The following is a 24,436-nucleotide window of genomic DNA, read 5'->3' on the forward strand; positions in this document are numbered from 1 at the left end:
TAATAGTTGCAGCTCCGTCGCCTGCAGGGTGGTTGTTCGAGATAAATATTGCGCCCCGATTAACTAGTTAACTACTACGTAGTACTCCATACTATTCTCCATACGGAGAAGCTGATAAGAATCCAACTGTGTGTTCAAATGTCTCCATTATTCCCCTTCTTTTTTCCTCTCTTTTCACATACATAGCTTGTCAGCTTTGATCATCGCTCGATCTTATTTTCGGATGGGTGTTTAAAAAAAAAAAAAAAAAAAAAGCTGTTCTGAAACGATTTGTGTCAACTGCCACCGAGCTCTCCATATCTATATATAGCTGCTATCCAGGGAGCTTTGGACATTAGTTAATAGCGGACAGCGATGCCGAAGTCAGAATCTCCTGTAGCATCGAATGTGTCAGAGATGACTGAATTGTTTCACAGCATATGTAGAAATTGTAAGATATCCATGGCAGTGTTGATATATATGATAGTTGTTGTGTTCGTTCTACTTTGACGAGGCTTCTGCATGATCATGGCAGGTTCTTCTTGTATGTAGCTAGTTAACGACTCTTCCGGCCAGGCATAATAATGTATCATTGGCAGAAGGTCCCTTTGATCAGGACGAGAGAAAGAGGACAGAGTTGAGGAGTGACGGATTATCATTTGTTTGTTATGGCTGTGAGTTAGGCAATTGATCAGCACCAGATAGCACCAGTAGTTAAAACGAAAGATACGCAGTGAGCAAAAAAAAAAAAAAAAAGAAAAAAGAAAAAAAAGAAAAAAAGAAAGGATCTTCCTGCTCATAACTAATTCATTGTGCCTGGAGGGAAAAGGAAAAAAAGCGAAGCTTTTCTGCTGGACGGTTGTCTTCTCAACTTTTTCATTGTCTTCTACTCTCTTAATTCTTATTCTTTTTTTGTCCCTCTCATCTCTCATGGTTTATACACAACCGCTGTCCTGCCAATTGCCAGGTTTCCAGATATCCAGCAACCCAGCAGCCCAGCAGCTCAGCAGCAGTAGTCCGGTGAGCTATTCCTCCTGTCATTTCCGTCCGTTCGATCGCTCTGGTTGCCCAACTCGGGAGGCTTGACGTGGTGATATCAAACAAAAGACCGGCAAGGAAGTTTTGGGGGGATTTGTTGGAAGTGTTGTTGAACTGTTGGCGGTTCATAGTTTCAGGGAACTAAGAATTGGGGCTCAAGGAGCAGCGAATTTGAATATTGAAGATTGGTTGGAGTTTTGGGGCCTATCTTCCTGATATAATGGGGGGAGTGAGTGAGTGTGGAAAATATCAATATTCAGACAGCATTAACCATTATTAACTATTCGGGTTGCAAGAACCTAATTCCCAGCTAAATAACCGCCGCTTGTCTGGGGGGTTGCTGCAGCCTGTGATTAACTAACTTACTACTATTATTATTAACTTTATCCGTATTCCGTCTCCAATTCATTAACTATTATTATTCTGCAGCCATGTCGCAAGTCCGGCGGCAACCCAGCGAGGATAGCCTCAGCCAGCGCCAACACCACCACCAACAGCGACTCCAACTCCATCATCAGCCTCAACATCACCAACCTCGCCCCTACAACACCACCACCACCAACACAACCACAACCTCAACCACCACCACCACCAACAACAACAACAACAGCAGCAGCAGCAGCATCCCTAACCCTTACGCTCCCTATTCCCCCCCGTCTTCTGATGAAGCTGGTCCCCTCCCCCTCCACCCCTTCAAACACGCCTTGTCCCCCCTGATGCCCGCTCCCCTGATCCCCAGGGATTACTTGACCCAACGTGCAGATGCTCCCAGCTCAAGCGCCAGCCCCAGCGATACAAGGAATACAGGCGTCGTCCCTTCGTCTAGCAGCAATCCTCACCATCATAATAATCATAATAATCATAATAATATTAATATTAATAATACCAGCAATTATTCAACTACTGGCATCCATCACACCCAGCACCTCCGTTCTCAAGTCCCCCTTCTCTCCCCTATCCGTACCACCACCAAAGCGCCCGCCTCGACGACGACACTCTACAACCCCAGGAACCGCCCTCATTTATCCCCTCTTTCTCCTTCGTCTGCTTCATCCTCCCAACCTCCAGGTTCCGCGCTTACTACTCGATCGCCTTCTCTGAGCCAGGAGGACTCGCCCACCTCAACCTCGCCTCAATCCATTCCTCCCAGGGCTCCTCGTTCAGCTACTTCATCCTGCACCTCTCCCATATCTCCACGATCCCCTCCGCCTCCTCTTTCTCCTCTCTCCGTTTCAACGTTCGCTCGAGTATCGGCCTTTCCCATTCCTCCTACTACGACCGCCACCATCACCACCGCCGCCGCCGCCGCCGCATCCTCCTCTATCAACACCAAGCCATCCAACACGGACCCGATCCCGAACCAGTCGGCAGAGGCGCTGCAGTGCAAACCCTCACCCCCAGATCGACTGACCGGCTCGTCGCATCTGCGGGGCGCCAATGGGAATATGCCAAAGTCCTCCTATTACGACCTATTGCGAAAGTCATCGGATCCGCCTCGCCCAGTCACCATGAACAGTAATAATGATCACACCAACAATAATACATGCAATAGCAATAATAATAATAGTAATAATGGTGGCCGTCGTGTTACCTCGCCCAGTTCGGTCTCCCCTTCTCCGCCCTTATCCAACCCGACCCTGTCATCTGCTGTGGGAGATCGCATCAGAACGATACCACGCACCTCTTCCATCGATTCAGCCATCTCATCCATCTCATCCGCCCACTCGCACAAATCTTCTCTCGAAGTGAATAATGTCACCCCAGAGGAGATCGCCAATCTCATCTCCACTGCCGGCTCCGCTGAGGCCGTCATTATTCATCTACTCAAGGAGAAGCAACAGGCTGCGTCACAGAATGCTCAGCTGTGGAGACTGGTTGATAAGCAGCGCACCATGGTTCTCGGCTTGAATAAGGATCTCGAACGTACAATGAAGGATAAGGATCGTTACAGGAAGAAACTTAAGGAATTACAGGCCAACCCTCCACCAATGCCTGAACGAACTGCGCCTGTGGGTGGTGGCCCTACTGTTGAAGGAGACAGCAAGTCATCTAAGGGTAGGACAAAACATAGCAACTTGGAATCCATCGTTGCCTCTTTTCTTATTTATTCAAGGCAATTCGTACATTCTGACTGACCGAAATCTAGATTCACCCTCTCAACACGATCGAACAAAACCATCGGATACAACTACGCCGCGCTCACTGGATGAGCCTGCAACCTTCCAATCGCACTCACATGCTGACCCTCAGCTTACCAGAGGCGGTACCCCAAACTCCCATCCCTCAAGCCATAGTCACAGCGCTCGAACAGAACAGCCAGCAAACAACGACAATCAAAACCGCCCGCAGCTTCGCGATTCTCCCGTTGACCCGTTAGTGTATGACAAACAAAGTGGCACGACTAACAACACTGATATGTCTTCGAATAGCACGTCTGCTGCAAGTTTACCCACTGGTGATCTCCTGAAACAGACACCACCTCCTCTCAGGAGACCCCCCCCTGCCCCGTTAAATCTCAGCCAAACTGAACGTGTTCATGCCCAAACTCAGCGGGTGAATGTAGCTGTTGGGGATGACTCGGATTACGATGATAATTTGGACACTGATGGAATTCCCAGAATGGAGAGTCGAGGAAGGAGAAAAACTAGGGAAGAGGACGATCGACAACGTGAAGCGCTTCTGCTCCAGGAGAAAGCTGCTCGCAGCGCTTCCAGTAAAATGAAAGCGAAAATGGCACATCCCCCCGACTTACCCCAAAACTCCCATCCACCACAAGGAGTGTTTGGTGGGACGGGGTTTGTGGGGAATCGCATGGTTGCCCACTCACCCCCTCCTGGGCTTGCGCAACAAATTCCTCCACTTGATTCTCTTGCAACAATGTTGAGCCCCCCGGCGAGTGACGCTGCGTCGTCGGAAAAAGATAGACTGGCCTTATCCCCTCCAATGAGTCCCGGCTTACCACTAAGCCCACGACCAGGAGATCGCCCGCTGGGCTCTCCACTTCCACGCTTCCCGAAGGACGGCCACGGTAATATGGCGTCGCCGCCCATCTCACCTAGGAACGGCCTTCCAGTGTCACCACGAGCTACAAGGTTTCCCGCGCCTCCGTTCTCGGGGCCTGCTAATCTTGTTGCGGCTACTACGGGCAAGAATTCTCCGACTAAACCAGCTGAACTTTCCATTCCTCCTCCCGTGCAAAACGACGCTCCCAGGCAGGAAATCCCTACTTTCGACGCTTCCGTAAAGATCGATAGCCCAACGTCTCCAGGGACCTTCCAAAGTCGCATATATCGTGGCCTGGTGTCGGATCAGCACCCCGATCTACTTCTCCCTCCCAACGCTCTACCCTCTATTGACATTAAAGTTTCTTCGTCCCGCCTACGACCGTCACGTAACAGCTACTTGGCCCTCAAACCTACAGACGAAGAGCCCGTTTTCACGCTCAGTGTGTTCTCGCGGGCTAACCGCGCGGAGCTATGGCGGGTAGAAAAAGTTATCCTAGCCTTGCCGCAGTTGGATCAACAATTGAAACAAGCAATGTCGAACTTCGCTGGGCGCTTGCCTGACCGGTCCATCTTCAGCGGCCATTCCCCAGCCAAGGTCGATGCGCGCAGAGCTGCCTTGAATGGCTACTTTGAGTCTATCCTTGAGACGCAGATGGACGAGGCGGGTGCGTTGGTGATATGCCAGTTTTTGACGGCGGATGCTATTGAGCCGCGCGATGATGAGACTAGCCTCATCAACGGTGAGCACAAGGGGAAACGGTCTTATCCCTTGGGGCCTGACGGGAAGCCGAGGATCGAAGGGTATTTGACAAAGCGAGGGAAGAACTTCGGTGGGTGGAAAGCGAGGTACTTCGTCCTCGATGGGCCGGAGCTGAAGTATTATGAATCCCCCGGTGGTCCGCATATGGGAACCATCAAGATTCGCCATGCGCAGATCGGCAAACAGTCTCAGTCGGCGAACAGCAATCAGTCACCATCACGGTTGGATGACGATTTGGATAACCAGTATCGCCACGCGTTTCTCATTCTGGAGCCTAAGAAGAAGGACTCCTCAGCTCTTGTGCGCCATGTATTGTGTGCTGAGAGCGATGAGGAGAGGGACTCGTGGGTTGAGGCTCTTTTGAGCTATGTTGAGCAAGAGTCGGACGAGGAGGAGAGCTCCAGGTCTCATCGCCAACCTTCAAAACATGATGGGCTGTCAAAGAGTCGTCTACTACACGGCAGTGCGAGGAAGAATAGCAAGGATACAGATAGCCCTGAGGAAACTGGACCCGGCGATAAACTCCGCTCATTTAGTTACGACGATGTCGTCGCCGCTGAGGCCCCCGTCCGCGGGCCGCCAGGTAGTGTCCTTCCTCCGGGCAGGGGCGCGGCCGCCGCCGCTGGGTTACCGGAACCAGGGTATCAGCTTCCATGGGATCAGAATATGCCGCAGTCTCCATCGCTCAAAAGCATCTCCGGCCCAACCAACGGAGCCAAAATCCAGGATGCCGGGGCGTGGGGAAATAAAGCTCCCCCGCCGATGACCACGAAGGAGAAGAAACGCTCCATCTGGGGCTTTCGCGCTGCGTCAACAGCTGAGTTAGCTAACCAGATACAGAATCACGAGACTAGCAACAGCAATTCCCCAATTGAGCGGCGAGAGGCGGTTCGCGCGGTCTTTGGGCTGCCCCTCGCAGAGGCGGTGGAGTTTTGTGGGGTTCCGGGGCTTAATACAGGCCTTCCGGCGGTTGTTTACCGGTGCATTGATTACCTGCGCGTGAAGGATGCGGCGCTGGAAGAGGGCATTTTCCGTCTCAGCGGCTCGAATGTGGTGATTAGAGCTCTTAAGGAGAAATTTAATACAGAGGGAGATTTGGACTTTCTGGAGGGCGATACGTATTATGATGTTCACGCTGTTGCGTCCTTGTTCAAGCAGTATCTGCGCGAGTTGCCGACGACGGTACTGACTAGAGACTTGCATTTGGATTTTATTCGGGTGCTTGGTGAGTTCTCGTTAGCGGTCTACTTGTTTGAAATGCCGGAATTCACTGACTGACGATAAATATAATATAGATCTCGATGACAAACAGAAGAAAATAGTCGCTTTTAACGGACTCGTTCACCGTCTCCCCAGACCAAACCTGACACTCCTCAAAGCCCTGTCTCAATACCTAATTGACATCATCAACAACTCAGACGTAAACAAAATGACCGTTCGCAATGTCGGCATCGTTTTCGCACCAACCCTCAACATTCCTGCCCCAGTCTTCTCAATGTTCCTCACAGACTTTGAAAGCATCTTCGGTGAACCCGTGTCGGAGTTTTCCATACACAACGCCGGCCCTGCAGAACTATTCGGAGACAACAAGTCCTTGAACCCGGAAGATATACGCTCACCCCGCCATCAAATGTTCTCCGACCTGCCGACCCCGTCCTATAACCAAACGTCATTCCGGCAGTCGTCGTCACCGGCACCGCAACATCGCTATCGGTCGGATTTGACGCCGCAGGAAGCTCAACATGCCCATTCCACCCAACAGCAATGGGACCAGCAGCGGGACCGCGACCGCTCGCGCGACAAATTCGACAACACGGGCTTTATACCTATGCAGCCCACCTATGAGCAGCAGATGTTGGGTGCGGACCCGTATAACTCCATGAGTAGTCTGATGCCGCCGCCCATATCGACATCTGGTAATAATAATGACGACGATGGAAATAATGGTTCTAGTCATAATGTGACGAGTAAGGCGAAGCGGCGAGAGAGTAATTTGCTCTTTATGAATTTGGGGAAAAAAGGTGCAATGGGTAATGGGCAGAGGGGAAGAGATGAGCGGTGTAGGTGAAATTTTGTTTGACCCCTTTCTTTGTTTCCCCTTCCCTCCCTTCTCCCTTTTAAGCCTTTCTCTTTTTATTATTTATATTTTATATTTTTTTTGGTTGGTTGGTTTTAGATGAGTAGATTGGAGTAGTACCTTGTGATGAATGCTAACCTTATCTTGTGTGAGAAATAGCTATGGTATCTGAAGACTCCGCGTTTGAGTGATAACAGACGCTTCATGTTCTTTATTTTTTTTATTTTTTTTTTCTCTTTGAATCGTGGCGGTGGAACGAAGGGGACAGAGAGCGCGGTTGGGATGGATATACATATTACATACGCCTGGCTTTGCGTTGTGTTTATTGGTATTTTTCTCTCCCAATTTCCCGCCTTGTTCCCCTCTCTTTTAATAGTATGCCTGTTTCCTCTTTCCCCGCCACTCCCAGCTGGACCAAATGTGGATAAAGGAAGTCCTTTGTCCGAGAACAGAAACGAAAGAAAAGATGAAAAGAATGAAAGAAATGGAAAGGAAGGAATGGAGTTATGTAATTTTAATGTGTGAAGGGATGGATGTATGGATGTATGGATGATTTGATGCTCTATTTTCTAATTCCGCTGTCTGCCTGCGGGTAATTTCCTGGCGATTTATCCTTTTTTTCGAGAGAGGAAACGGATGATCGCTGGAAGGCTCTTTTCTTTCTCTCCTCTTCTCTTCTGCTATTATTTTTGATTTTATACCTTTATACCCTGTGCTTTTCTTTTTTCCCTCCTTGTTAATTTGCTTTATCTTTTCTTCTTTCTTCGACTTTATTTTTTTTAATTTTTTTATTCGATTTCATTTTCTTGGCCTTTCCTGGTTTTGCCCTGTTGCTCTCTGAAGGATGAGACCGCCACTGGCTTGTGGCCCATATTGGAGGATCGCAACTGAGGAAGAGAGGATTGTACAGTATATTTCTTTCTGGTTTTGCTGCTCTTTTCCTCTTTTCTGGTCTGGTCTTTTTCTTCCTTTCTATTTTGTCTTTTTTGATCAGCAGTGAATGGTGATGTAGTCTTTCTTCTCTCCTCCGCTTATAGCATTTTCTTTCCTATTTTCTATTTTCAATTTTTTCACCCCCATTTTTCCCATCATATGAAATGATTTCTTTCCTACTTCTTTGATTCTTCCTACACTTCTGCAGCGCCAGGGAAATACTACCTCTCTTTCCTCCAGAACTTCGATTTCGTTTTTCGTTTTTCTCTTTTTTCAATCTCATTCTATTCCGTATCAATCCTCTGCAGCGGTGGCACGACTCTTCTATTTCTTTTCCTTCCGCTTGTTTTCTGCTTTTCCGTTAGCTTTCGGTTGGCATATATTGTGCGAAGCTATAGACAACAAGAGCGCGAGACAAGACAAGATCAATACTTGAGAGCAGAGATGTAAGGCATACAGAAAAGATTATTATACTAGTTGGGTTTTCTCGCCCATTTTGTTAATTTTTTTTTTTAATTTTTTAATTTTTAATTTTATTATTATTATTATTATTATTATTATTATTATTATTATTAATTTAAATGTAAATACTACGCTGCGTAAGTGTGCTACAATCGCCGTCGAGCATACACGAAAGTTTTCCACCCCATGCCATGAGGGATCCATGGATCGGAAAGGGAGCTTACCCGGATATGCAGGGGCAGAACTCGGAAGACGGTGGCATGCATCCATGTTGGACATGCACCATTTTCCTAGTTGACAGGCAGGTAGGTGACCGGTTAATTATTATTTGATACCCAAAAACAAAAAAGGGGGGAGAGGGATGTAGTTGATCATCTCTTTCCTTCCTTTTATTTTTTTTGACTGAACAGGAAGTAAGCGAATGGATTTGTGAAATATTTTTCGAGACGCATATCTAAACGCCTTTTAACCCGTTTCCTATATATGTATGGACAGAAAAACGGGTTTCCCACCGCAGACGCCTCTGTTCATAGTCAAAAAAAGAGTGATAAGATAAAAAAATATATACATTGAAAGAATGAAAGTATAATGGTCAATAATAGTCAAAAGAATGACTCGGGTATTGCATATATCAACCAGGATATTCTAAAGTGGACTCCCTCCCCAGTTCTTTATTTTATCCCTGGTAGGCGATGATAACCTCAAGGCGGACAGGGCCAGGAGGTAGGTTGCCCCCAATGCCACCAATGGCATGGTCCTTGGCCGCGTAGGCATTATCGAATCCTCCAGCTCCAGTGACAGTCGAGCAAACACCGCCAACCTCGCACATCTTCATGCCTTGCACTGGCATATTGGACAGCTGTGCCTGGATGGCGGAGACGTCAAATCCAGACCAGCCCTTGTTGGGTGTGCTACCAAAGTCGAATTCACCCCACGTGCACGCGTATGCGCCATAGTTGTTCTTGGGCAGGCTGTCGCCAGGGTAGGCGCCAAAGCTGCCTTGGGTGTTCTCGTCGAAGGCGACATACTTGGTCTCGCCCGCGTTCAGGGTGAAGGTAAGGGCGCTGTTGCCGTAGTGGCCATCAAGCTTGCCGGTTGGGCCCATTTTGTTCCAGAAGACGACAGTCCATGGCTCTGTGTTCTGGCCCTTGATTTGTGCTACGTATTTGTACCTGGAGGCGTCGCTTTCGGAGACCTCGATGATGTTGCTGCCCCAGGGGTTGCCGACGTTGCCTGAGTAGGTGTCGATGCTCCCAGTGTTGGCGGCGGCGCGGCCACCGAAGCCGGCGGTGGTGAAGATGTCGGATACGACGGTGGTCCATTCAAGTCTCTTGGAGATGTGACGGTGGTGGTGGCCATGGGGCTGGGCCAGGCTGAGGGGAGCAAGAGCTCCAAGGAGAGCGATGACGGTTTTCAGTTGCATGCTTGCGACGAAAGGAAGGATGAGTATGTAGTTGGATATATGTATATGTATATATGTTATTTGAACGCCGGCGTCAGAAAGCGAATGTGGATTTTTTCTATCTTTTTGATATCGTGCAGAGACCAGAAGTGGTGGAAAATATAAGGAGTGTGGTGGTCTGCTGTACGCAAAGGAAGGGACGGATAAAAGGGATAAATTGACGAAAAGCCATCGCCGGTGGGAATGCAAGGGTCTTTATATACGCCCCGGAGATCCTGGTTGAGCAAGCGCCAGGGCCTGGCGTTACGCCCAGGAAGTGGCTTCCCGCCTCTGAACATCCCCAAGACACGGGTGCCAGGTAGATTGCAGCAACCGGAAGTACCCAGATCTGGGAGACATAAACGGAAAAGTGATTGATTGCTGGCCTTGGGACCGGTCCAACTATCAATTCTCGCCCCCCGGGGGAGGGCACTGAGGGGGTGTGGTGAAATCGCCCTTGAAGCCTGGAACCTCGCCATTATGGCCCGAAAATTCAGGAACAGGGGCGGTACTATTGGTGGGCAACAACCGGTACCTGACGCGGCGAGTGGGTGACGTGTGCTGCAGCCACGGTTCAGTAATCTGGGTATAAAACGGCTGTTAACTCTCCCTCGCTATGCTATGCGAAGCATGGCAGACAGAAGGCTTCTAGCCAAGGGTTCATGGCGGGTCTTCATTGAAGGTTAACCACGGACAGGACAGAGCAGAAAATGTCCAATTGGCTAGAACATCATCGCGCGGGCCTGTGGGGGCATTTGCCAACCACTTGGAAGTTGGGGCTAAGAAAAGTCACCGCTGGCGTGCCATTGGAGTCTGGGATTAGGGACAATCCCAATCGCAGTCAAAGCGCGATGAGTTTTGGCGTTATCAAAAAGAGATGAAGAAGAAAAAAGAAAAAATGTAGATCAAGAGGACCAAGAAAAACCCCCCGCCTCATTATTGTTCTGCAACACGGCGAATTTTTTTATTTTTATGTCATTCACCGGGTTATACCGGTGTAGAGCCCAGATGAACACGGAATGCCCGGTGTTTGCGCCGGGAGTTATTTAAACAAAGGAGCGGCAAAACGAAGGAAGCGATTCCCCGTGAAGCCTGCCAGGTACCGTACCGTTGTGACAGACTGGGAGGGGAGGGAGGGAGATTGGTTGCAGACTGGGCGCCGACACTTTGATTACGGATTTGATATTAAACCCACACAAAGAGCGGATCGGAGAAAAGAGACAGACCCTGGCGCGGGAACGGAACAAGGTATAGCTCACAAAGACACCAATAGTCATAATTTTATTTTATTTTATTTTAATTTTTTCAAGACGGACGTGGCGAACAGGCACTGGCAGGGCCTAAAAGATGACTAGGAACCAACCGCCGAGCCCATTGGCTGCAACCGGCTGAAACACGACAAGGCGTTGGGCCAGACAAGTTGTCCATCCCTGCTGATGTTGAGAAGGATCATATAAATCATAAATCATAAATAAATCATCGTGAGTTGTTATTAAAATATCACCAGCAGCAAGTTATTAGCAAACCAACAGGCGAAGAAGATTTAAGGATGTTGAGGTTTCTGCGGCTGAAAAGGGCGAGAGTGAGTTAGGGCTAGGACTAGGGCTAGGGCTTGCTTATGTCAGGGGGTTAAACTTGCCTACGAGATTTTCTAAAGTTTTTCCTGAAGATTTGCTAAGTTTTTCTGCGAGATTCATCAATATGGCAATACCCAGAGCAGAGGTTATTATTATTATTTGGAATGGTTCGTATATCCCACGGTCCACAGTCCACGGATCTGCCTGTCAGTGTCCCTTTTCCCTGTGTAGATCCAAGCACGCTGTGGGGCCGTCGTCTTGTCCACTGTTTTATACTCCGCATACGGAGTATATCTGAACTGATATATCTATCCTACCTAATGTCCCCTGCCTACGCAGAGTACTACTACTCGCTATGGCTTGGGGAGCGCATCTTTGGGAACGGACGGACAGCATGGACGGCAGATCCTCGGATATATTCTCATTAAAGTTGATCAATTGCACTTGACAGGACTTCAAATCCGTGAATCGGCATGCCCTGCATACTTTTTCGGTGCCGAAAGGATGCACGATTCCTGTGGTATATACATACATTCCGCCCGGTGTGTAACACAGCTCCAGATATGGTAAAGCAATGAGGGTGAATTCTCAGCGGGTAGTGATAGTCAGACAGCCAGACGGTCAGCAGTCCGGTTGATATTGGCTGAATCGAAACATGAAGCGTCGACTGTTCCTAATCTCATGCAGTCGCCCGTTTTCTATCTTACGTACATGTTTTCTCTCCAGCATACTATTTCCACCAACACAAGCTGTGCTTAGGTATTCGCAGAGGGAACCTGTTTATACAAAGGCATCGGCACTCTCGTATGTCAGTTTGACTTTTTCGAGAGACGTCGCTACCAGGGAACTCAATCCAATCCAAGCGGAGACGTGCACCATAGCTAGGAACGGATAGCCGGGACAGAAGGTACAGTACATGCAACTACTCACTGGTCTGTGCTATCTCGACTCTCTTCTGCCTTGATTATGCTTCTCGAGGCGACGCTGTCTAATCTACGGCCCCGCATTTGATGTTCTGCTATCCGAATAGTCCGTATGATTCTGCATATACGGATATGTCATCCCGACGAGGAGCAAAAGCAAGTTACATAACTACATAGATGCCGGACAATATGAGGGGGCATTCCAGAGAAAATCGCTGCTAAGGAAATGGGACTCAGGCACGAAAAGAAACCTTCGCTACGAAGTTGTGATGCCAGATTTCTGGATGGACCCGTTCTAAATGGTCCTTGGTAGCAGTCTCTTGAGTCTAATCAATTAATAATGTGGTATTTCGGTTGGCTACCGGGAAGTGTCCCACAACCAAGGCAAGTGGACTTTGTGCGCAGCACACCATAACGATGATAACCCGTAAACTTTCCTCCTTTCCTCCTCTTAAAACACCACTTCTTCAACACAATTATTAAGTAATTAGTTTTGGTGCATTTACGTCGATAATACAATATATATACAGTGTGAGTCCCCATGCAGCGCAGTTCAAACACGTCATAAACATTCAAATCAGTCGTCAAGGAAAGAGCAAAAGGAATTTCGGAGGTAGTAGATGCATTAAAATGGTTTATACGCTCGCCATTTCAGTAAAAGAGGAATCGACCACAATTTAACTCGCCCGCGAAAATCAGAGAGGTGGTAATGAATAAATAAAACCAAGGAACAAGCAGGTCCATTAAAACCTCCTCGTCTTCTCCCCCCTCCAAAACCCCATAAGCTCGCCCGTATCCCCCATCCATTCCCGCACACCATCGACCAATGCCTTGGCCATGCCCTTGTTCTTTAGTTTCGCATCCCGATCAGCCAGCGACGACGCCGCCGTGGCCCCAGTCGCATACTCAGAGCCCATGCTCGGCAGCACATTCTCACCCGCGCTCAGGCTCACAAACAGCGCAAATGGTACTAGCCAAACGCACAGCCCGAAGTAAGACGCTACCTCTGTAAACGACGGAAGATCTGTCACCGCGCCGTAGTAATATGACTGTCGGGTATTGCTGCCCGCATCTTTTGACCAGGGCATGGACCTGGACGGCTGGGCTGATATTGGGTCTGAGAAGTAGCGGAACCAGAGCCAGTGGTTGAGGCCGACGAGAAGGCAGGAGGTGATGAAGATGGGGTCTGTGAGCTTAACGATGGGGAAGCGGCGCAGATTGGCCGCGTAGATTAAGTGGGAGATTACGCTGAGCGCGCAGAGGGTGAAGGGCAGCTGGTCAACCAGGCAGAGGAGGACATGGAGGGCTATTATGAAGTATATCAGGCGGGATAGGAGGCGGCGCGCGAGCACGGTGTGTTCTTCGACAAGCTCAGAGAGGTAATAGAGGCCGGAGGCTGGGCGAGTATTTATTAGTTTATTACATGTCTTTGTATAGATGTGGGAGGTTTATTATTTTCTTTTTTTACCTATGGCGAGGGTTAGGAATGCGAACCCGACGATTAAACCCAGGTACCCGACCAAGGGCAGAATCCACATGGCTGCGGCGGGAGGATATGGTATATTGTGTTTGCTGTAGGGGGAGGAGATAGATGCGCGCGAAATCAAGGTATACACGAATGAAGTGTCATTCCGTTGTTTGTGTTGGAATCGACGCTGTTCTGCAGAGCAATAAACGTAAAAAATATCTGTTCGTTGGGTCGGTCTGGTCTTTGTAGCCAAATATTTATGTAAATATGATGACGATGAAGTCTGTCCCAAAGAGGAAAAAGGCAACGACCAAGTCAATTTTCTTAAATTCCCACACTGAATTTTTCTTTCTGCGCTATTCCAATCCCACAAACCGCTCATACCACTTCACATCCTGGATATATCTCAGTTACTGCAGCTATTTACGGACCTGATAGAAGAAAAAGGGTAACTACATATTAATACGAAGAAGCGGAAAAGAGACGGGAAATAATACTATTGTCCATTTGTTCGCCGGAATATCCAAAATACGACGAGTGCTCGAAAAATTCAAATTTCACAATGTCTCGTCCCGAAGACACTCTGTATGCCTACAAAACCCCGATACCTAGAAATCTAAATCGTATTTCACCATAATCCCTAACACTTACATTGAAAAATAGACCCCCAGATCTCTTCTACAATGACTCCGAATCCCGCAAATACACCACCTCTTCTCGAATCCGCAACATTCAATCAGACATGACCCACCGTGCCCTCGAACTCCTCGATCTCAAATCCCCCTCTCTAATCCTCGACATTGGCTGTGGCTCCGGCTTATCAGGCGAAATCCTCTCCGCCGTCCCGCCGTCCGAAGGCGGTCCCCACACCTGGGTTGGTATGGATATCTCCCCCTCAATGCTGGACATTGCGCTTCAGAGAGATGTAGAGGGCGACCTCTTTCTGGCGGACATAGGGCAGGGTATCCCGTTCCGTGCGGGTACATTTGACGCAGCCGTGAGCATCAGTGCCATTCAGTGGCTGTGTAATGCTGAATCTAGTGACGTTAGTCCGGAAGGTCGGCTACGAAGATTCTTTGATGGGCTATATGCGAGTTTGCGTCGGGGTGCGCGCGCTGTGTGCCAGTTTTACCCTAAAAACGATGCGCAGAGGAGCATGATTAGCGGGGCGGCCATGAAGGCTGGGTTCGGTGCTGGTATTCTTGAAGACGACCCTGGGACGAAGAACAGCAAGCTCTACCTTGTGCTTACTGTTGGTGGAGGTGGTCTGCAAGGCGACATTACCGGTGTCGTGGAAGGCATGGATGATGTTGATGTTCTGGATGCGAGGAAGAAGGCCATGGCTGCTCAGTCTCAGGGAAGAAGAGGTGTAAACCCAGCACAGGTCAAAGGGTCCAAAGCTTGGATTATGAGGAAAAAGGAGCAGATGGAACGCAAGGGCAAGATCGTCAAACCGAATTCGAAGTATACTGGCCGAAAGAGACGTATTGCCTTTTGATCTCTTATCCTTGAAATTCTTTTTATATATAAATATATTACGTCCCCTCAGCTCAAACGGTCCTATATTGTGGCTTCTACGGCTACATGGAGACTGACCGGCCTCCATGTAACAACCTCCTCCTATCACGTCCTTTGGCCGATCACCCCGGAAACGAACTATGCGATGTTGGGGAAAAATGCCTCACGCATACCTCGAAATCTCATTTCCCCCAAGTACAGAGGCGGCCACCTGCTGGTTAGCTGCGAAATGGATTGGGCCTTTATCGACCCCAGCATGACCAAAAGGCTCTATCAAAAACGACCTGATTATCATTATCTCTAAAGCCTGGGCATTACGACTCTTCCGCTGCGAACCAATATTTAAAGGCTTTTTGGGTTGTAATTCCCTCCCCAACCACTCTCCGAACTGTATATGGCACTCCACCACGGCGCGCCCCTAAGGAAAACAAAGAATTATCATAAGATACGAGTTTCGACTCTGTTTATATCTCTCAAAACACATGGTACATTTTTTCCCTATCTATTCGCCATCGTGGATAGAGGGAGAGATCCCGATGCCCGGAGCGTTGAGATAGACATCTTTCAAGAGATCAGCCCAAAACCAAACTTAATACACCAAGACAAAATGAAATAAAAAGCAAGCAGGGAGAGGGCTACGGCAACCAAATAGCGAATCAATTAACTTCTCAACACGCTAGAGAATAATGAAAGGCAAAATAAATACGAATCAAAAAACAAGGAAAACTAAAACAAAACCTATAGCCAATATATATGTCCTATTTCATTAAATTCTACACGCTATGCGATGACCAATCTCAATCAGCCAAAGAATCTGATGGGATGGATGGAATGGACTGGTAAATTCCTCCTACACCGTTTTCCACGTTTTGCTTATCATGTTTTTGTCCCCTTTCTCTTGAGCCTCGTCTACGAACCATTGAATTTTCCGTCCCCGACCACCTTCGCCCCATAGCCATAAACTGATTGAGCGCCTCCACGCTTGCGGCTCCCGAGCCTCTGGCTCTTAAAAAAGTCCGAGAAGCATTTTAAACCTTCGACCTATTTATGTCCTATCCGGAATAGGATCTGAATAAACCAAAGTAAGGGTCAGCGGTTCGATGGGCGTTATCCAGGGCGAATGTTACATAGCCGCCTCGTGCCTAGCTGGGAGTATAAAAAGCGTGGCGAAAGTCTTTTTCCATTGCAAAAGAATTAATATTTTTTTAAGGCTTTTGTCTTCATGTTTCTTGCAAATAAAGGAAGGGGGAAAACTCTGCTGGAAACACGAATGCCAAGGAATATAGGCGATTCTGAGAAGGGACCTGTTTGGATTCATTATTTGGTAGTAGGGTCCGCTGCCTTTGTTCATATGATTTATGCTTCTATTTTTATCGTGGTGACATTCTGGTTGGCTATGTGCTGCTAGAAGTCTGGACGTGTACCTGCATACGAGTGCATGCTTAGATGCGCATTATTTACTGAATAGATTTTGATAAGTGAAAGAGGAACGATGAAGAGATTGCACGTAGAAATGAAGCACCACGGAAATTTCCACGCAAAATAGCTACACTGACAAAAACTCGTGTTAATAAATATGAGAAATAGAAAATGAACGGATACTTTAATTGCATTTTCTTGTACGTGGTTCTGTAATTCATACAAAGAGAAAAAATAACCAAGAACTCTAAGGTGATAAAGATAAGAGAAAGAAAAAACAATGTAGAGGAAAATATGGTTCTCATGTACAGTTAACAGTGATATAGATGAAATTTCTATGGACAAGCATGATCGGGGACTGAAAATAAATCAATGAAGCATGAAGAAAATGAAAACATAATGCAGGCAGGAGGGCAAAAGTCGTGCTGACGTACATGTACAGTTATACATTGCGTTACGTTTTTGCGTGAAAGCTAACTTGGGATAAGGGGGCAGACTGATAAAGGGGAAAGGAATCAATCAAGGAACATGGAGAAAATGAATAGGGTCTTTGGTTGTTTGAGTCGATTTTGAGTTTTTTTTGGGTCTAGTCCCCAGTTCCACCTCCCCAGTCCTGTTTCTCTTACGATTGATACATCAATTGCAGAGATATTGGGAAGGGAGGTGGGTTCCTGGGGAAGGGGAGGGGAGGGGAAAGGGTAGGGAGGAAGGTAAATGTCTAATCGCTATGCAAGACAAGGCAAGCCAAAGCAGAAAACGACCAGGTGAAATTTTGGGTTTGAAGATTTTAACAAAAGGAGAAAGAAACGAGGGATAAAAGCAAATCGTTCTCGGATTTCAAGCCTCTCGGGCATATTGGCGAGTGGAAGCGTGGACCTTTTAAGATGGGTTAGGTGTTGGTTCGGCCTTCTCACAGTTGTTATCCCAACCTTTGCGATTGTCTATCTAGGGATTTCTTTTTTCTTTTTGTTTTTTTTTTCCTTGTTCGATTTACTCTGGGGGTTGGGGTCTGTTGGGGAGGAAGGGATAAGTACAGATACATTTGGTTTAGTGGACGTGCGGTTTTGCTGAGTTACGCTGTTTAAAGCGCTGCTTCCATCTTATCGAGGACGGCACGGGTGAATTCGTGAGTGGAGGCTTGGCCACCCATATCGCGTGTGCGGGTGACACTGGTTTTGTAAAATAGTGCGTTAGTAAAAGGTGGAGAGACCAAAACATTATCGGCTTAAGCAGGGGTAGTTTAATTGGGGGCGTCTGATGGTCTTGTAAAAAAGTATATAAACAGGGTGTTTTTTTATTGCTGGACTTACCCTTCTCCGATCACGTCATAAACTGCCTTGGAGATTCTGTTGGCGTGCTCATCAAGACCCAAGTGTCGTAAGAGCATGGAACCAGAGAGAATCAGAGCTGTGGGGTTAGCTTGGTCCTTGCCCTTAATATCGAGTCCAACGTGTCGACATCCTGGTTCAAACACAGCCACTTCGCGACCCATATTGCAGCCAGGTACGATCCCTGGCCCACCGACGAGAGCAGCTCCAACGTTGGAGAGGATGCCTCCGTAAAGGTTAGGCATGACCATGACGTCAAACTGCTGAGGACGAGCAACTGCTTGCATAGATGCGTTATCCACAATCATGTCATTGGTTTCCAGGGTTGGATAGCTCTCAGCAACTTTGTGGAATGTGGAGCGGAAAAGGCCATCGGCGAGTTTCATGATGTTGGCTTTGTGGATGCAGGTGACCTTCTTGCGGTTGTTGGCGAGAGCAAAGCTAAACGCAAATTTGGCAATTCGTTCAGACTTGGCACGGGTAATGATCTTGAGGGATTCGACGACACCACTAACAGACTGGTGCTCAAGGCCGGAGTATTCACCCTCAGTGTTTTCACGGATAATGCACAGGTCGACATTGTCGTGTCTGGTCTTGTAACCGGGGATGTTCTTAATCAAAACAATAGACGCATATATATCTAGTTCCTGGCGCAGGGCGACGTTGAATGATTGATGGCCTGATCGCTCAACTGGTGTGTGAAGGATACCCTTGAGACCAAGCTTGTTCCTTCTCAGCGAGGCAATGGATTCCTTGAACAGATCTTCCGAATGTTTATTTCCAGCATCTACACCGCTAACATCGACCTGCTCCCACTCAATTGGTACGTTATCAGCCTTGAAGATTGTCTTCACCGATTCCGCTACTTCCGCGCCAATGCCGTCACCTGGAGTTCAAAAGCAATTAGGTTAGAAAATAAGCGCGGTCTAGTTAAGATTCGCAATGTCCTTCAGGATCGTCAGGTTTCCGCAAATGGACAAGGAGGGGAGATAGGCTTAAATACCTGGGATCAGTGTGACTGTGTATTTGCCACCATATTTGGTAGGCTTGAAGATGTTCGACTGGATGGTAGCGAATGCTGCGCGAATGATGTTAGTGTTACTCGCGGGGGGTTTTAGGTTTGGAGTAAGAATTCCACATACATCTAGCAGCAATTGCAGATCGAGGGAGAGATGTGGAGGAGGTTTTTGCGACAGTGCGGAAAAGAGACTTTGAACGGCAAAATAAAAGGTTAGTATGGGAGCTGAGTGGGTGAGGGGCAGTTATCAGGATAAGAGGTGAATGAAACAGAGTTGAATTGGATTGCATTGAATTGAATTAGGGAGGGGAGAAATTACACACCTGCGCTGGTTGCGCAGTTCTCAGGGAGAACATGGTGAACTCAATTAATGGAATTGGGTGGAAGTAGAGGCAATTGAGGGAACAGGAGAAGCTGGTTGTGTGAACTTCAGGTGGTGAGGATGAGGTTTGATGTTTGATGTTTTGGAGTTTTTTTCTTTTTCCGGCGCCTGCGGCTCAACCACACAGCTTAGTCAGCTGTTAGATAAGTCCCACCCCACGTGGGGGTTAGTTAACGTTCAGCCTCAAAGCGCCTCCTTTTTTTACTAGCGAATTTCTTCACTTCATCATTCATCAACGACACATCAATCACGACCTATTAATATTATTACTGCGACAGTAGTCAGTCACACACCAGCCATGGGCAGATACCCAGTATGGCCGGTCTAGTGCTGCACTACGTATATACTCGGTTCTTCCTTATTTTACAGTTATGGCCTAGCAGAGACGGACATCCGTATCGTCCAGCATGAAGAACCCAACGGGTTGCCACGCTACTCTGCGTGTATCATTTTGAATCAGGCCGCCATGATAGCCCTGATAGCCTGCCTTTTCTCTTCTTCTCTCATTTTTGCTTTTGCTTAAACGTCTTGTTGTACGCAGCGTGTGAACAGCACAGTATATTGTGGGTGGAACTGAGCTTCTGCGGCAACAACCACCTCTGGTATCACACATCTTAGATACCTAACTATACTCCGTATGGTATGGTGACCACTGGTGGGGCTGCCATGATACACGCTGATGCCACTACTCCATGCCCTCTTCATCACTGTAAACCATTAACCCATGTTTCCTCTACGCCTCTTAGCATGAGCGACCATGTCAAACATCTTAACTGCCCTTAGTTTTATTTAGCTTAACGTTTAAGGTTGAAACTCTACTTATTGAACGCCTAATCCGGAACTTGAATAACACCTGAACTCCTTTGGATATTCTCCACCCTTCTGTGTTTATTGAAACACAAAAACGTCTGTCTCCAACCCTTGCATGGCACGGGGGATGGTCCCTGCATCCTGCTGCGTCTCCTGCTGCGTCTCCTGCTGCATCTCCTGCTGCATCTCCTTCTGCGTCTCCTGCATGGCGTGTGGTCCGTGTTGCCATGCTGAACGCGGAGCAGAAACACATGGCCGCCGTTCTCAGAACCTTGGGAAGAAACATCCCCAGCCTGGGGCAAATCTGGAGATTATCTTTCGTTTCATCCCTTTCATTCTCCTGGAGACTGGAGAATCTTTCTGAACTCTCTTGTCGAGTACCATATGGTCATGAGTTTACACCAGGGGTTTGACCCTAGGCACAAAGCCCAAGTGAATTTGTCTTTCTCGCAATAAGCTATTGGAGGTTATCGCAATTCGTCTTCTAGCCCCCATGTGTTCGTCTGTTCTTTCTCCTTATTTTTTACTTTCTTTATTTCAACGTACTACTGGGCACAAGACAGGGCCCTGAAATAACCCTCTATTGTGGGTGGGTCCCAAGTCTGCTTTCTCTCCTGACCATCTTTTGTCTATAAAACACCACTCCCTGCATCTTCTCATTTTCGTTTCTTCTATTCTCATGCACAACAACCGATTCGATCAATTTCAACAATATTAGCAACATTAGCAACCTTCAATATACCGCAGCTCCCTCTTGCTACAGCTTCTTTTCCCTTTTACAACCCATCCAGCCTTTTACCCAAACTACAAAAGCAAACATGAAGTTCCTCGTTGTATTCCTCACCCTCATGACCGCCTCCGTGTGGGCAGTTGCCATTCCAGCACCCGAGCCACAGCCTGCTGTTGAGAAACCCAACGAGGGCGAATGTATGTCCACTCTCTCCTAACCTATAACATATTCGTTGCACTGTAGAATCCATGACGGTGGGCCCTTATTGACATAGTAACAGTCGTCGCGAAACGTTGGTGTACTCGCCCCGGTCAAGGTTGTTAGTGGCCTTCAACCCACAACAGCTATGGACTGCGCGGCAGTCGACCTGGAGCTCCAGGCCTCGGGGTCCTTCATGTTTTTCGCCTTGTAACCCGGTGCTACAAAGCGTAGGATGTCCCGATTTACTTGCACGTTATTCTTTTCACGATGTCAATATTCCTCTCCTCTGCGGCCCGTCAATCTTTTCGATTACCGACTTCGTACGGAACTCCAGACTCGGGATGTCGAATGGGGGTTGGTTTACGTATTTGGTTATTTTGTCTACTGTTTCCGCGACTCGTGGCTATTAATTTACGGTTGATTTCTTGTATGGGAGGGTACGCGTTTCAACCGACTTTGCTCTCTTTTAGCCAACACAAGGGGATGGGAATGTCCAGTTCAGTGAGACTTCCACAGGGGTGTCGACATCAATAAAGTCCGAGGTGGTTTCCGATGATATTTCTGTTCTTATTTTTTTCTTCATGGAGATAAATGTCAACAAAGGATCGTCCATGAAAGGAATACGAAACGGGAATATCAACCTAAAATAGAAAACAGAATAACCGATACGGATCCGACACACCCACGAAAATACCACCTTCTTCTCACGCCTGAACACTATCTGCCAACGTTGAGAACGGAACCGAACAACAACAAAACAAAACAAAAACAAAAAAACAACCTAAACCCTGTTTTCTCTATCTTCGGTTACCCTGGCCTTCCCCTTGAGAGCACCCTCCCCTTTTATAATCAGCTCCCGAACTCGATCGCGGCACCTTTTTCACGAACGCTTGATATGTTTTATGCTTTATGCTCTATGCTTTGAACGCCAATTCCCCATACCCACATACTGATTCACGTGGCCAACTTCTGTCTATTCTGCTTGTCTTTGTTTTAGTGTTAGTCTACTTTTCGTTTCATTCTGTTCCACCAGCCCTTTCCAATCTGAATGACACAGGCTCAAGTTTGACCTATTTTCGCAAGCCTCCCCAACTCAACCCGTTCCTCCAGGTGGTTGTCTCACGCCCATTTTCTTGCGTTTGCACATTGGAAATCTGACCAGCATACGATCATTAGTCACATATACATTGTTATTATTAGGGACCAAATGTCGCCGACTAAGAATCCCGGGCCATGTACATATGTCTATCCCTCTGAAAGTAAGCTGCCCTTTTTGGCTTTTGTTTATGTGCTTCCTGTGCGTACCAGAGGTATTCTTTTCTTGGGATAACGAATGTATGTATGTGTATATGATTGTAATAATGTATTGCTTGAGACATGAATCATTCCTTTTCCTTGCCTCGGGTAAAATGGCGGTGCCGATTTGGTCGAAGTTGTAGATAAAGTAGCTCAACTAAATTGTCAAAGAAGTATATTACTCTTCTATTATATCCCGAATTGAGATGGAAAGGGAGATGCGAAGCTGAAATCTGGCCAGTTCACCATGTCCTGGCTGTCTGAGCACCCTTCATTAAATCATCTTAACGTCTAATCTGTACCTTGAATCAATTTCTAGCAGCATCCATATCCGGCCCCTTCTTCATAAGCGTGACGGAGAGATAATTTAACATATGGGATGACTGGATATTTATTGCTTAATATATAATAATAGTTTATTTACCCTTCAGTTCGAGCGTCCGCTTCTTTGTCAACGCAGGTTGCATATTCGTGCATCGGGCATATTTATCATATTGCCTAGCTCTGCTGGTCGGTTATTTACTTAGCAACCTCCCTCAATAAGATTAAGAGATCGCGAACTCATTTCTTTAGTCTCATGTTCTGCTCTGACTGAAGGCATGGGTCAGGTAACAATTGCATCGACCCTTTTCAAGACGAGTATTTCTTTTCAATGGTTAGCTCAACCTTCACTCTCAATTTAACCGCGCGGACCTCATTCTTTTTTCGATTTACTGATTATTATTTGCATTAACTGCTAACTAACCAACCGCAATGGTCTGCAATAGCTGAGGAGAAACACAACCAGATCCCTTGTCTCCTTACTATGGAGAAGAGTTAAAATAAGTATAATTATGAGACCGGGCCGACCACTCTAAGACGCAATTCCCATTCGACTTGGGGATGGAACTAAGTCGCGTTCTATTCAGCAGCGAAGATCGAAGGTCTATTCAGCTGCTGCTTTCTCTATGCTCGATTCTGGGGGGCTTGTAGCTGAAAACTCATAAGGGCGATGGCCAAATTCCCAGTAACTAACCTCAAGGCCGATAACGCCTTGGATAACTCAATGAGCTTTACCCTCGATGACTCCATGCCCGGTGGGAAGCTTAAACGGGTGTGCATTGCAACATGATCTGGTGAGTGCATATATTGCATTTCTTGGCACAAAAAGCCTCTTTCTTACCTTCTGAGAAGAGTGCCTTGCGTACTGATCGTCTCATGCAGATGTACATGTACTACATATATACGTATAGGCCCTCGAACTCTACACCGGACCAGCATGCCTCCTGTGGGCCGGACAGCGAATATTCTTCTCAAATTCGCCGATTGATTCACTAGAATTGGCCACTTCACTCTCGCGATTGAGCGTGTCGATTCCTAGCCGATTGGTCGGTTGGTGATCGTGTTTATCTGGACGGGAATGATGGGAAGTGGAATTGCGTAGAGAACCTCGAACCACAGGTTGCGAAGGATTGCCAGTATGCTGGTGCCTATACCATTCCACTTTAAATTGTTTCTCTTTGTCGATTGGGTCTCCTGGTGAGATAGATACATGCTTTACTCAGCGTAAGGGGAGAGCGGTGGGGTGTGGTTAACAGACAGAGCATTAAATAAGTTCTAATAGTTAAGTTATAACTTACGGTGTATAAAAGAATGTCTTTATATTCACTCAGATTTAATCAGAATTTGATGATTTTTCTCTGAACAGTCTAGTTGAGAGAGATGTCAAAGAATCAGAACCATACTAGATTTCAAATTAAGAGTAATGAAGAATTTTCCCAATGATATACTATATACTACTTGAGATCTAGTAATAATCATAATAATCCTCGCCTTCAACCACCAACGACGTCATCAACCATAGATGTTAATAAATGGTGCCAAGACGCGGCTTGCTGCCCCCTGGCATATTTAGCCGCGCGGTTTTTTGGTACTCTGTGAAATTCAATCATAGGAACGAATAACGGACCGGATAGAGGATTGAATGAGATTTGGACCTTCTAGAAATGCTGTCTTTTATTTCCGCATATCTCTCTATATATTAAAGAAAAACCAACTTTTCCGTGCAAAAAACGCTGTAACGTGACCTCAC

General features: G+C 47.2%; 6 protein-coding genes across 6 annotated transcripts; 3 read left to right on the forward strand and 3 right to left on the reverse strand.

Moving 5' to 3' along the window:
• Nucleotides 1-888: 888 nt before the first annotated feature.
• On the forward strand, nt 889-8,329 carry BDCG_03839 (RalA-binding protein 1). Its single transcript, XM_045419506.1, has 5 exons — nt 889-1,246; nt 1,447-3,072; nt 3,164-6,007; nt 6,078-6,842; nt 7,019-8,329. Exons 2-5 carry the CDS (start codon nt 1,449-1,451, stop codon nt 7,048-7,050), a joined length of 5,265 nt encoding a protein of 1,754 aa, XP_045275790.1. The 5' UTR covers nt 889-1,246; nt 1,447-1,448; the 3' UTR covers nt 7,051-8,329.
• Nucleotides 8,330-8,382: 53 nt separating this feature from the next.
• On the reverse strand, nt 8,383-11,218 carry BDCG_03840 (allergen Asp F4-like protein). Its single transcript, XM_045419507.1, has one exon. The coding sequence runs from the start codon at nt 9,675-9,677 to the stop codon at nt 8,931-8,933; it is 747 nt and encodes a 248-aa protein (XP_045275791.1). The 5' UTR covers nt 9,678-11,218; the 3' UTR covers nt 8,383-8,930.
• On the forward strand, nt 10,662-11,408 carry BDCG_16786 (uncharacterized protein). The gene is made up of 2 exons (XM_045425984.1): nt 10,662-10,943; nt 11,051-11,408. Exons 1-2 carry the CDS (start codon nt 10,715-10,717, stop codon nt 11,164-11,166), a joined length of 345 nt encoding a protein of 114 aa, XP_045280635.1. The 5' UTR covers nt 10,662-10,714; the 3' UTR covers nt 11,167-11,408.
• Nucleotides 11,409-12,316: 908 nt separating this feature from the next.
• Nucleotides 12,317-14,073, reverse strand: BDCG_03841 (uncharacterized protein). The gene is made up of 2 exons (XM_045419508.1): nt 13,664-14,073; nt 12,317-13,591 (listed from the first exon to the last, which is right to left on the reverse strand). Exons 1-2 carry the CDS (start codon nt 14,043-14,045, stop codon nt 12,939-12,941), a joined length of 1,035 nt encoding a protein of 344 aa, XP_045275792.1. The 5' UTR covers nt 14,046-14,073; the 3' UTR covers nt 12,317-12,938.
• On the forward strand, nt 13,640-17,016 carry BDCG_03842 (methyltransferase). Its single transcript, XM_045419509.1, has 2 exons — nt 13,640-14,248; nt 14,327-17,016. Exons 1-2 carry the CDS (start codon nt 14,226-14,228, stop codon nt 15,159-15,161), a joined length of 858 nt encoding a protein of 285 aa, XP_045275793.1. The 5' UTR covers nt 13,640-14,225; the 3' UTR covers nt 15,162-17,016.
• On the reverse strand, nt 15,616-19,517 carry BDCG_03843 (isocitrate dehydrogenase [NAD] subunit 1, mitochondrial). The gene is made up of 5 exons (XM_045419510.1): nt 19,270-19,517; nt 19,071-19,137; nt 18,932-19,006; nt 17,911-18,814; nt 15,616-17,769 (listed from the first exon to the last, which is right to left on the reverse strand). Exons 1-5 carry the CDS (start codon nt 19,300-19,302, stop codon nt 17,682-17,684), a joined length of 1,167 nt encoding a protein of 388 aa, XP_045275794.1. The 5' UTR covers nt 19,303-19,517; the 3' UTR covers nt 15,616-17,681.
• Between the last annotated feature and the right edge of the window lie 4,919 nt (nt 19,518-24,436).

The sequence above is a fragment of the Blastomyces dermatitidis genome (genome assembly GCF_000003525.1).
Source record: "Blastomyces dermatitidis ER-3 genomic scaffold supercont1.3, whole genome shotgun sequence".
NCBI lineage: Eukaryota > Fungi > Ascomycota > Eurotiomycetes > Onygenales > Ajellomycetaceae > Blastomyces > Blastomyces dermatitidis.

What these genes read in the sequence shown, in the direction of transcription:
- BDCG_03839 (XM_045419506.1), top strand. Translation starts at nt 1,449, where the DNA reads ATGTCGCAAGTCCGGCGGCAACCCAGCGAGGATAGCCTCAGCCAGCGC. An exon ending in AGACAGCAAGTCATCTAAGG is followed by an intron (nt 3,073 to 3,163) that starts GTAGGACAAAAC and finishes ACCGAAATCTAG; the next exon opens with ATTCACCCTCTCAACACGAT. An exon ending in GGATTTTATTCGGGTGCTTG is followed by an intron (nt 6,008 to 6,077) that starts GTGAGTTCTCGT and finishes AATATAATATAG; the next exon opens with ATCTCGATGACAAACAGAAG.
- BDCG_03840 (XM_045419507.1), bottom strand. Translation starts at nt 9,677, where the DNA reads ATGCAACTGAAAACCGTCATCGCTCTCCTTGGAGCTCTTGCTCCCCTC.
- BDCG_16786 (XM_045425984.1), top strand. Translation starts at nt 10,715, where the DNA reads ATGCCCGGTGTTTGCGCCGGGAGTTATTTAAACAAAGGAGCGGCAAAA. An exon ending in TGGCGCGGGAACGGAACAAG is followed by an intron (nt 10,944 to 11,050) that starts GTATAGCTCACA and finishes AAAGATGACTAG; the next exon opens with GAACCAACCGCCGAGCCCAT.
- BDCG_03841 (XM_045419508.1), bottom strand. Translation starts at nt 14,045, where the DNA reads ATGAGCGGTTTGTGGGATTGGAATAGCGCAGAAAGAAAAATTCAGTGT. An exon ending in ATTCCTAACCCTCGCCATAG is followed by an intron (nt 13,592 to 13,663) that starts GTAAAAAAAGAA and finishes ATACTCGCCCAG; the next exon opens with CCTCCGGCCTCTATTACCTC.
- BDCG_03842 (XM_045419509.1), top strand. Translation starts at nt 14,226, where the DNA reads ATGTCTCGTCCCGAAGACACTCT. An exon ending in TCTCGTCCCGAAGACACTCT is followed by an intron (nt 14,249 to 14,326) that starts GTATGCCTACAA and finishes ATTGAAAAATAG; the next exon opens with ACCCCCAGATCTCTTCTACA.
- BDCG_03843 (XM_045419510.1), bottom strand. Translation starts at nt 19,302, where the DNA reads ATGTTCTCCCTGAGAACTGCGCAACCAGCGCAG. An exon ending in GAACTGCGCAACCAGCGCAG is followed by an intron (nt 19,138 to 19,269) that starts GTGTGTAATTTC and finishes TGCCGTTCAAAG; the next exon opens with TCTCTTTTCCGCACTGTCGC. An exon ending in ATCTGCAATTGCTGCTAGAT is followed by an intron (nt 19,007 to 19,070) that starts GTATGTGGAATT and finishes TCATTCGCGCAG; the next exon opens with CATTCGCTACCATCCAGTCG.